Source organism: Schistocerca nitens, chromosome 4 (genome assembly GCF_023898315.1).
Source record: "Schistocerca nitens isolate TAMUIC-IGC-003100 chromosome 4, iqSchNite1.1, whole genome shotgun sequence".
Classification (NCBI taxonomy): domain Eukaryota; kingdom Metazoa; phylum Arthropoda; class Insecta; order Orthoptera; family Acrididae; genus Schistocerca; species Schistocerca nitens.
Window position 1 is genome coordinate 292,876,124 of NC_064617.1, and position 12,477 is coordinate 292,888,600.

At 44.5% G+C, this 12,477-nt stretch overlaps 1 protein-coding gene across 1 annotated transcript in view; it reads right to left on the minus strand.

Moving 5' to 3' along the window:
- LOC126252259 (MAP/microtubule affinity-regulating kinase 3-like) overlaps positions 1 to 12,477 on the minus strand; it is a 440,781-nt gene that overhangs the window by 201,667 nt on the left and 226,637 nt on the right. The window contains exons 2-3 of the mRNA XM_049953132.1: positions 10,523 to 10,735; positions 1,282 to 1,420 (exon numbers count right to left, since the gene is read on the minus strand). Of these exons, the coding sequence (XP_049809089.1) occupies positions 1,282 to 1,420; positions 10,523 to 10,735 (352 nt within the window). The remainder of the gene's footprint in view (positions 1 to 1,281; positions 1,421 to 10,522; positions 10,736 to 12,477) is intronic.

A 12,477-nucleotide genomic window follows, 5' to 3' on the forward strand; every position in this document is an offset into this window, starting at 1 on the left:
TCGGCGAGGACCATTCGCAACCGTCTCCATGAAGCTGGGCTACGGTCCCGCACACCGTTAGGCCGTCTTCCGCTCACGCCCCAACATCGTGCAGCCCGCCTCCAGTGGTGTCGCGACAGGCGTGAATGGAGGGACGAATGGAGACGTGTCGTCTTCAGCGATGAGAGTCGCTTCTGCCTTGGTGCCAATGACGGTCGTATGCGTGTTTGGCGCCGTGCAGGTGAGCGCCACAATCAGGACTGCATACGACCGAGGCACACAGGGCCAACACTCGGCATCATGGTATGGGGAGCGATCTCCTACACTGGCCGTACACCACTGGTGATCGTCGAGGGGACACTGAATAGTGCACGGTACATCCAAACCGTCATCGAACCCATCGTTCTACCATTCCTAGACCGGCAAGGGAACTTGCTGTTCCAACAGGACAATGCACGTCCGCATGTATCCCGTGCCACCCAACGTGCTCTAGAAGGTGTAAGTCAACTACCCTGGCCAGCAAGATCTCCGGATCTGTCCCCCATTGAGCATGTTTGGGACTGGATGAAGCGTCGTCTCACGCGGTCTGCACGTCCAGCACGAACGCTGGTCCAACTGAGGCGCCAGGTGGAAATGGCATGGCAAGCCGTTCCACAGGACTACATCCAGCATCTCTACGATCGTCTCCATGGGAGAATAGCAGCCTGCATTGCTGCGAAAGGTGGATATACACTGTACTAGTGCCGACATTGTGCATGCTCTGTTGCCTGTGTCTATGTGCCTGTGGTTCTGTCAGTGTGATCATGTGATGTATCTGACCCCAGGAATGTGTCAATAAAGTTTCCCCTTCCTGGGACAATGAATTCACGGTGTTCTTATTTCAATTTCCAGGAGTGTATGCTGAGGAATCCAACGCTCGGTGCACGGTTGCGAGATAAACAGATGTGTGCAAGAAAACAATTAACAAAGATAGTTTTGAAACAGGTACTGGTTCCTGTCCCCGTCATTGAAATCTGGCTTCATATCCACCCTCTGTCTCTGCTTACTGAACAAAGAATTTTGATCCTTGCAATGATGTGCAGCATCGCTCTCTTATGCGTTGTGCAGCCTCCGCAGCGACTACACACGTGTGACAGCGCTAGTTCGTTGCTGCTGAACTATCCTGGTCGTTAACTAGCGCTGCACTATAACTTCTGCCTGATACCGCACACCATTTGAAGACGGGCACTGTACAAAACGTCAGAGGAGATCACACTCAATGAAGACAAAGCCGGAGCGCGCAGCTGAGTGAAGACACCTTACCTTGATGTCGAGGTGGGCGATTCGGCGTTCGTGCAAGTACACTAGGCCCTCCAGGAGCTGGCGAACGAACTTTACGACGTCCGATTCGAAAGGCACCAGGTTGTCATCGATTATAGTCTGCAGGTCGCCGCCCGGAGCGCTGCAAACAAGCGAAGAAACAATGCATTATCAGAAATTAGTCATCTCTCCTTATAAAATCACTGCCGCGCGGGATTAGCCGAGCGGTCTGAAGGCGCTCCAGTCATGGACTGTGCGGCTGGTCCCAGCGGAGGTTTGAGTCCTCCCTCGGGCATGGGTGTGTGTGTTTGTCCTTAGGATAATTTAGGTTAAGTAGTGCGTAATCTTAGGGACTGATGACCTTCGAAGTTAAGTCCCATAAGATTTCACACACATTTGAACATTTATAAAATCACTAATAAGTTAACATTGCTCTACTAACTTGACCGTCTCTGCACGCTAGTTTATCCCGTGAAGGACTCATCATTTCTGCATAAACTGCATCCACTTGAGCCTTCTGTGTTGAAGCCTTGGTCTTCTTCAGTTTTTACTTTACTCCCCACGCTTCCCTCAGTTACAAAACTGACTGTTCCTTGATACTTCAGTATGTGTCCTGTCCACCGACCTCTTCTTTTAGTTCCGCTGTGGTATTAATTTCTTTTCTCTCGAATCGGATAGGGTGGATAGCAATGTGCGGCTGTTTGCTGATGATGCTGTGATGTACGGGAAGGTGTCGTCGTTGAGTGACTGGAGGAGGATACAAGATGACTTGGACAGGATTTGTGATTGGTGTAAAGAATGGCAGCTAACTCTAAATCTAGATAAATGTAAATTAATGCAGATGAATAGGAAAAATAATCCTGTAATGTTTGAATACTCCATTAGTAGTGTAGCGCTTGCCACAGACACGTCGATTAAATATTTGGGCGTAACATTGCAGAGCGATATGAAGTGGGACAAGCATGTAATGGCTGTTGTGGGGAAGGCGGATAGTCGTCTTCGGTTCATTGATAGAATTTTGGGAAGATGTGGTTCATCTGTAAAGGAGACCGCTTATAAAACACTAATACGACCTATTCTTGAGTACTGCTCGAGCGTTTGGTATCCCTATCAGGTCGGATTGAGGGAGAACATAGAAGCAATTCAGAGGCGGGCTGCTAGATTTGTTACTGGTAGGTTTGATCATCACGCGAGTGTTACGGAAATGCTTGAGGGACTCGGGTGGGAGTCTCTAGAGGAAAGGAGGCGTTCTTTTCGTGAATCGCTACTGAGGAAATTTAGAGAACCAGCATATGAGGCTGACTGCAGTACAGTTTTATTGCCGCCAACTTACATTTCGCGGAAAGACCACAAAGATAAGATAAGAGAGATTAGGGCTCGTACAGAGGCATAAAGGCAGTAATTTTTCCCTCGTTCTGTTTGGGAGTGGAACAGGGAGAGAAGATGCTAGTTGTGGTACGAGGTACCCTCCGCCACGCACCGTATGGTGGATTGCGGAGTATGTATGTAGATGTAGACGTAGATGTAGATGTAGAATTCGACTGAGCACCATCCTGTTATCCGATCTACCCGTCTAATCTTCAGCACTCCTCAGTAGCACTATCTTTCCATAACTTCTTTTTTTTTTCGTCGGAACTATTTATCACCCATGTTTTATTCGGGTAAAAGGCCATATCTGGGCAAATAAGTACAGAAAAGACTTCGATTTTAACCTTTTTCCTTTTTTTCAGAAACACTTTGCTGCTATGTCCTCTCTAATTTGGTCATCGTGAATAATTTTGTAGCCCACCTTACGAAATTCAGCTATTACTTACAGTGACCCATTTCCTAATCTAATTCCCTTAGCATTGCGCGACTTAATTCTGCTACATTCTGTTACCCTTGTTTTACTTTGTTTATATTAATCTTACAACCTCTTTTGAAGACATTACCCATTCTGTTCAACTGCTCTTCGAAGTTCTTTGCCGTCTCTGTGAGAATTGCAATGTCGTGGTAAACCATAAAGTTTTTGGTTCTTCTCCCTGAAATTTTATTCCCTTTCAGTTTTTCACCTTGGTTTCTCTTACTGCATTTTCAGTGTACAGGTCGAGAAACATAGGGTATAGGCTACTACCATGTCTCACTTCCTTCTCTGCTAGTGCTTCCCTGCCTGAGAGTGCTCAGCCTCTGCCAGTGGGAATTAATTTACTCCTCACACTTACATCATTAGGTATACGAAGGTAAACAATGAAACTGATGTCATAAATGCGTAATTACTGGTAGATGACCAGTGACAATTTTTGGAACGATAAGGATAATATTTCAACTATGTGGCTACAAAGTGACGCTGACCGTAATAAGGTAAACCAGTCCTCAGCCCAAAGCTGATTTGGAAACCAGAGCGCCTTCCACTGTCCTTTGAACTGACTTACACTACCAGTCATACGGACCCGGACTGCAGTTTTTTGCGGCCGCTGAACCACTGTGCAAATTAATATATTTCACGTATAATACACACTGTCAGTGACGACAGCAGCAGTAGGCGAAAATCTCAGAACTGACAAGATTTAACCGCATACCTTTGACGTTATAGTCCATTAGGCACTGCGCTATACTCCACTGGTAAGCAATTAATAATACACAACCATAGCACTAATAGTGAAGATTCCCCAAATTTTTCTTTATATAGGCATAACAGCGTCCTATAGAGTCCAACATTCTTCTGGAGTGGTAGCGTAATTAACAGGCTTGTGAGATAAAATTTACACGTTCCAAAAATGTTGACAGGCCATTAGCCATTAGATTTCACCCTACGTGTATTTGGGGAATAAAAAAGCAGATTGTAAATTTAATGTCGACTGTGAGCTATTTTTGTAGTATGAAATCTAAAAATTTGATTGACTTTCCAAGAAGGAGGGGGAGGCAATCAAAGTATTTTTCACGTGGTACAAATTTTTAGTTCATTACTCATTTTAAAAAATTGTGGAGGATTTCGTGATCATTTGTTGGCGTATTTCCTGTTATCTTCTGTCTTGGGTTCTTCGGCCGACGTTTGTTTAACGATTTTCCTTATGTTCCACCAGCACGAGCGGTTGGCATTGTCGAAGATTATCCCCCCACTGCCACCAGCAATCTATGACAACGCCAGCCACTCGTGCTGGTGAAACGTCAAGAAAAGCGTTAAACGTCGGCCGAAAAACCAGAGACAAAAGAAAGTACGCGCAGCACTGCATGTTTTGTTCTTTATTGTTTCACGAAAGAAAGTTACAAATCAGAATCCCATTTGTCGAGTGCTACTATAAGTCAGTGCAGTCCAGCTCCCCATTTCGACATCACAAATCTTTGTAAAGCACCAAAATGGCTGGCGTTGGAAAGGACCATGGCACTGTAGTTTGACTTCTCTGTATAGAACTCGACCGCAAGCACGGTGACATCTAGCGTCTGGCATATTCTTACTGTCTTACATAGTGATCAGGCGTCTTTCGACGTTCTTGGCTTCCTATACCACATGGCAGCAAAGTGCAGATTTCTACACAGTATAAAGAATTTGCAGATGTTATTAGATTTTTCTTCTGGTCATGGAATATGCAGGAACTACTCACGGACAGTATTGCGGGACGTATGATACACACCTGGCTTCTTTTCGTGGTGGAAATGAACTCAAGTGTTGTGTTATCGAATGGTAATGAAAGCTAAGTGATTAGGTAAGATACAATATTAAAAAAGTAGTATCACACGGAAAAAGGGAAGATAAGAAGTGTGCAAAAAACGTTAAACAGATGTGGGAGCAAATTGGCGACGGCATCTTGGACCAGTTAATCTCCGAAGGAGAGCAAAGAGGCAAAAACTTCAGTGCTCAGAGCACTTAAAGCGGGTCATGTAATACACTTGCACAGAGATGAGAAGATTAACACAAGATATAATGGGCGAGTTCATCACACTGACTGAAAGGCTGGCAACTCGAGGAAAAAAATGTAGAGCCCTCCCTTAGCCTTGACAACTGGCCAGAATCCCCCTATCACGAACACAATTACAGATTATGAAGGCGGTAGGCTGAGTATTAGTCTGTGAAGTGGCTACAAGAACGCAGCAGCCCGCGACTCCGAGAGATTAAAAGGCCCCTGCCGCCAAATACGGAGCCACGGGACGTGTAATTTGATTACAAAGTTATTAATCCTGAGAGACGGCATGGCCTGTGATACGGCCAGCGCAAGCTTCCATTAGCAGAGGTCCAGGCTTCTGCGCAAGGTCGCCAGCTGCCCGGCCACACAGCGGCCACGTTTGGCCAAATCTCGTTCCACGTATGAGCGAGACGTATTTTTAGTTTTTAACTGCGGCTTAATGTCCGCTTCATATCAAGGTCACAGGACACACGACTGCAGCTTTTGTGCACTAGCTGGACACTGATACCGTTTAATATTCCCAGCAGGTTAAATCTGGTTGCCTGGGATTCGAACCCTGACTTCTCCCGCTTCTACATTGTGCTTCGTCCAGCCACCAAAGCCACACCTAACAGTTATAAATTGCGTAACATCCGTGAGATCTTGACAAAAATATTACCTTGGTACAAAGACTGGCAACGATATCATGATGTAGAGAAATGCAATGTTGTGCACTCCACGAAACATAGTAGGCTGGTAGTCTTTAATATGGCTAGAGCCACCTTTACCATAAATATTTTAAGTTAACACTGAGTGAGACATGAAGTGGAACGCCCGCACTGGCTCAGTTCTGGTTAAATGAAACAGGTGACTACGTGTCACTGGTAGGATACTGAGGAGCTGCAGTCTGTCTACATCTGAGTCTGTACGAGGGTTGGAACTTTAATAGTGGCAACTATTTATTTACAGCTCGTACAAAATAGATACGTGTTTCAAAGCTTTACTGATCTTCAAAGTAGTCACCAGCATTGTGTATAACCCGTTGCCAGCGATGTGGAGGTCGAAGGATACTCTTACAAGGGAACCTCCCCATCGCACTCCCCTCAGATTTAGTTATAAGTTGGCACAGTGGATAGGCCTTGAAAAACTGAACACAGATCAATCGAGAAAACAGGAAGAAGTTGTGTGGAACTATGAAAACAATTAGTAAAATATACAAACTGAGTAGTCCATGTGCAAGATAAGCAACATCAAGGATAATGAGAGGTTAGGATCGCCGTGGTCCCGTGGTTAGCGTGAGTAGCTGCAGAACCAGAGGTCCTTGGTTCAAGTCTTCCCTGGAGTGAAAAGTTTAATTTTTTATTTTCAGTTTATGTGACAAACTCTTATGTTTTCATTACTTTTTTGGGAGTGATTATCACATCCGCAAGAAAACCTAAATCGGGCAAGGTAGAAGAATCTTTTTACCCATTCGCTAAGTGTACAAGTTAGGTGGGTCGACAACATATTCCTGTCATGTGACGCACATGCCGTCACCAGTGTCGTATAGAATATATCAGATGTGTTTTCCTGTGGAGGAATTGGTTGACCTATGACCTTGCGATCAAATGTTTTCGGTTCCCATTGGAGAGGCACGTCCTTTCGTCTACTAATCGCACGGTTTTGCGGTGCGGGCGCAAAACGCAGACACTAAACTTGTTACAGTGAACAGAGACGTCAATGAACGAACGGACAGATCATAACTTTGCGAAAATAAAGAAAGTAAAATTCTCAGTCGAGGGAAGACTTGAACCAACGACCTCTCGCTCCGCAGCGACTCACCCTAACCACGGGACGACGGCGATTCTAACCTCTCATTATCCTTGATGTTGCCTATCTTGCACATGGACTACTACGTTTGTATATTTTACTAATTTTTTTCATAGTTCCACACAACTTCTTCCTGTTTTCTCCATTGATCTGTGTTCAGTTCTTCAAGGCCTATCCACTGCGCCAACTTATAACTAAATCTGAGGGGGGTGCGATGGGGAGGTTCCCTTGTTAGCAGTGCCAGTTGTGTTGACAGTTCGATCGGCGCGGTCTATTGCCTGACGAATTTATAGCAGTTCTGAAGCGAATGCCGTGAAGTGTTCCCTTCAGTTTAGAAAACGAGTTGAACTTAACGAGGGCTTAAGTCAGGGGAGTGCAGTAGGTGGTATAGCACTTAGCAGCCCAATCAGTCAAACAAATCAGTAACAGCTTGCACTGTACGTGCATGAGCATTGTCCTGCAAAACGACGGTCAGGTCTTGCAGAAAGTGTCATCACTTCTGTGTCTATGCTGTTAATTTTTGGAACACACTTTCTGCAGGACCTGTTTTCATTTTGTTCACAAACTGGAACACTTTCTAAACTGTGCACGCTAATTAAGGCCACACTAGCGTGATCTTTTCCGAATGTACTTCTGACCGGAAAGCAATGCTCGTAGCTGGAGTCCAAAGTTTTTGTTAATCATACCTTTTGCGTTCTTGTGGAGATATTTTTAAAGTAACTTTCATCCTCTATCAAATGTTTTTTATATCTAACTGAGAAGTAAAATACCAATTTCCAAATATTTACTTTTAAAATTTTTTAACGAAATATTTTCTTAAAAATTTTCATCCTGTATTGCATTCCCTGAGGGACTGAATGTTCAAAAACACTGAAACACGTATTTTTTATTTCTAACCGAGAAGTAAAATAGTACTTTTCATATTCGCAGCCTTAAAAATTCTTTAGTATCTTTTTAGTAATTATTTATTTTCCAGTTTTTACCCCCTTAGTGGCTGAATTTCCAAAAACACTGAAACACATATTTTTTTTATATACTGACTGAGAAACCAAATGCTATTTTTCGTAGTTCTAGCATGAGAGTACCCTTAATAGCCTTTCATCCCCTACTTCACCCCATTAGGAGTGGAATTTTGGACAATACCTTGTTAAACGATGCCTGTAGTATTAGATCCAAACCGTCTCCATACTTCAAGTTTCTGTCATCAACAGTTTGGGCTGAGCTATTATGAGTCAGTGAATCAGTCTGACCCTATTTCTCCCTCTTAGTGGTTGAATTTCCAAAAACGGTAGACAAGTATATTTTTTGTGGTGTCACCGCCAGACACCACACTTGCTAGGTGGTAGCCTTTAAATCGGCCGCGGTCCGTTAGTATATGTCGGACCCGCGTGTCGCCGCTATCAGTGTTTGCAGACCGAGCGCCGCCACACGGCAGGTCTAGAGAGACTTCCTAGCATTCGTCCCAGTTGTACAGCCGACTTTGCTAGCGATGGTTCACTGACAAATTACGCTCTCATTTGCCGAGACAGTAGTTAGTATAGCCTTCAGCTACGTCATTTGCTACGACCTAGCAAGGCGCCATGATCATTTGCTATTTATCTTGTGATGCATGTACCGTCAGACCGATGTTCACCAATTATGGATTAACGTTAAGTATTCCAGAAGCTACGTACTTTATTTGCTAGTCTTCATTACTTGTCCTGTTCTAGACCTCACGCCATCCTGCGTGAGCTTAAACGCGTGCCTTTTCGGTCTCCCGTCCATTGTGGATTGGCTGTCTTGCCAGTCCACAACATTTTTTATGTCTAACTGATAAGCCAAATTTAAATTTTATTAGATTTAACTTTAAAAATGCTCTCATAAATATTTTCATAAAAAATATCATCCATATTTCACCCTCTTAGAGATTCAGGTTCCAAAAACATGGAAACACGTATTCTTTTTATTTGTAACCGAGAAGTCAAATATAGTTGTAGCTTTAAAAATACTTTAGTAGTTCTTTAACAATGATATAGTTTCAAAAAAAGCTTTTGCTCACTATTTCACTCCCATAGGATTAAATTTCCAAAAAATGCTGAAACATGTATTTCTTTATTTCTGACCAAGAAACCAAACCAAATTTTCGCACGTCTAGCTTTAAAATTGCCTTAATAGCGGCGTTTTCCAAAAAATCTCTTCTTCCTCTGTTGCACCACCATTAAGGTTGGAATTTCCAAAAATGATACACATCTTCTCCAAATTTCAAGTTCCTATCTTTAGCGGTTTGGGCCGGACGATGATGAATCAGTCAGTCAGTCAGTTACTTTTTTTTCCCCTTTATTGTATTTCGATTCCCCCCGAAGCTTATTACGCTGCTCTGCAGCCTACAGACTTTTTAGAACGTAAGAAAGAAGATAAGAAACAATAAAAGCAGGCGATAAAACGGTGACTGAAATTGTAAAACGGCGGAAAATTGTGGAAAGTTAAAACATAAAGCAAATGGGTGGCAAAGCTAATAAAATACACAGGAAGCAGATAGGGAACATAGTAGATAGACAATTAAAAAACATGGCGACAGTCTGGTTTCCGTTCACAAGAAATATAAAAATCACACCCAGCGACAGTATGATGTCCATTCGCAACACTTCGGAGAAGACACACAACACTGAACACTCACTGTAAACACTGTACTAAAATGTCAGCACAAAGATAACACACCATAGCCGAGGGCAGATGAGGGGGGGGGGGGGGACCTGGGCAGATGGGGGGGGGGGGGAACAAGGAGGGAGGAGAGTAAAGGAGAAAGGGGGCAACCAAAGGAGGGCGAGGACTCATAAGGGGGGGGGGGAGGGGCAGGATAGATGCGAGAAAGAATGGGAAAAGGCAGAGGAGGGAAATGCAAAAGGACTCGGGGGAGAAAAGGGGGGCAGAGAGGGGGTAAGTGGGAAATAAAAGAAGATGGAAGGGGGGTGGAGAGGGAGCCGAGGAAAAGGACGGAGGAAAGGAGGGGGGTGAGGATCAGAGTTGATAGGAGGGATAAATGGAGGGAGAAAGGGCATCATCTGGGAGGAGGAGTTGACGGAAGCCACCTTGGGAAAGGAGATGAAGGGTGTAGAGATGGAGGGTAGGGGGGTCACAACAGTGAAGGCGCGGCAGCGGGTGGGGATGGGAGAGGAGATGAGCAACCACGGGGTGAGGGGGATCAAGGCGGCAGGAGGTGCAGAGTATGCGGATATGTTCGAGGAACAGGAGCTAATCGGGGAAAGGAATGAGGTCATAGAGGATCCACGTGGGGGACAGGAGGCGTATACGGAAGGCGAGGCGGAGGGCATGATGCTCAAGGATCTGGAGGGACTTATAGAATTTGGGAGGGGGGCAGATACTCAAAATGGTGATGGACCACAACACCCAGTCCCCTGCCGGGAATCGAACCCGGGCGTTAGTTACCCATGATACTGCCACTTATATATAAAGATTAAACTACTCATTATTGTGCTTTGAACATTCTACTCTGTTTGCTAATGATATAAATCTCTAGCTGAGTAGCGTATTTTGCACAATTGAATGAAGTTTCGTGAAGGGCGTGGTGTACTTACTATTCGAGCACAATGATGATCTCGTTGTCTGTCTCGAAGACGTCGTGCAGGCGCACGATGCGGGGCGAGGGAGCGCACAGCGACAGCAGAGCGATCTCGTGGCGTATCTCGGCACTGCAGTCGTCGCCGTAGCGCGTGCGGCTGGAGAACTTGGCGGCGAACACCTGGCCGGTCTCCCGAGAGCGGCACCGCCACACCGACGCGAACTGGCCCCTGCAACGTAGGCAAACGGACATGAAGTATTGCGTCAGTAGCTGCGCATTGCAACTACTCTACAACTGAGACATTTGGTGGAATAAGTATGTGCCTATTTAGCAATGTCAATAAATCTCATAGAGAAGGGATCACCTTGATGTGTTAGTTCGCGCCATCTCTAATGCCCTCACCGTCGATAACATGTTACACCGTAATCTTCCTTCCATAGTATCCGACCTTTCGAAATCCTTGTTGATGGTACAAGTGATGTGAGATCCTTGAAATCCTCAGAAATAAGGAAAAACAGTATGTGCAATAAGAAAGATGGAATGATAAAAATGGAAAACCAAGAGAGATATGCTGGTCATGAAAAGGATGTATGGTAGCACCCCTGTCTTTCCTCTCTACAGTTGAACCAGTACATCAAAGAAGCAATGAAGGTAAAAAGTAAAAGTTAGAAATGGGATTAAAATTCAGGATGAAAGGGTATCAATGATAATATTCGCTGATGACATTTCTGTCTTTTGTGAGGGAGACGTTAAAGTACCGGACTTGTTGAATGGGATGAACTGTCTACTGAGCACAGAATATGAACTCAAAGTAAAGGAATGAAGACGAAAGTATTTAAGCAGTGGGAAGCAAAATAACACACAATTAATGAAGAAAGATTATATAAAAACCATAACAGCATAAGGAAGGAAAGGATTCCTCACCAAACAGTGGCCTATCTTAGAGTAAGAAGGAAATTTTTGAGGCTGTTCATCAGGGGTACAGCACTGTATGAACTGAATCATGGATTGTGCGAAAGAAGGAAAAAAGAGAGTCAAAATGTTGGAGACGTGGTTTGACAGAAGTATGATTAATATTAAGTGGCGTTATAAGATAAGAGATCGGCCTCCGAAGCTGAATGGTCAGTGCAACTGATTGCCATGCGGAGAACCCGGGATCGATTTCCGGTGCTTCCAGGGATCGTTTCTTGGCCAGAGGAAGGCGCAGCAAAGACTGGCCGCCCTTTGTGACCGAGTGGTTCTAGGTGCTTCAGTCTGGAGCCACGCGGCTGCTACGGTCGCAGGTTGGCATGGATGTGTGTGATGTCCTTAGGTTAGTTAGGTTTAAGTAGTTCTAAGTCTTGGGGACTGATGACCTCAGATGTTAAGTCCCATAGTGCTTAGAGCTATTTGAACCATTCTTTAGCAAAGACTGTGTTTCACTGGCCGAAAGAAGATGCGATAGATCTACTAAAGAGAGTGCCTACACTACGCTTGTCCCTCCTCATCTGCAGTGCTGCTGTGCGGTATGATATGCTAACCAGACAGGACCTCTGGAGTAAATCGAAAAAGTTCAAAGAAGGGATGCTCTTTTTGTATTATCACGAAACAGGGGAGAGAGTGTCACGGATATGAACCGCGAGTTGGAGTGGCAATCATTAAAACAGAGGCCTTTTTCGTTGCGAAGAGATCTTTTCACGAAATTTCAGTATTTTGTTGACGTCCACCAACATAAGGAGAAATTAACATCGTAATAAAATAAGAGGAATCAAAGTTCGCACAGGAATATTTTAGTCGGACCTATATACATAGGGAGAAATGTCATCGGAATAAAAGAAATCAGAGTTCGCACGGAATAATTTAAGTGTTTGCTTTTCCCGCGTGTTGTTCAATTTCATTTCATTTCATTCTCGAGGTCTTTGGCTGAACCCGCTGCCAAACACTCAAAAGTGAATTGCAGCCGGCCGCTGTGGTCGAGCGGTTCTAGGCTCT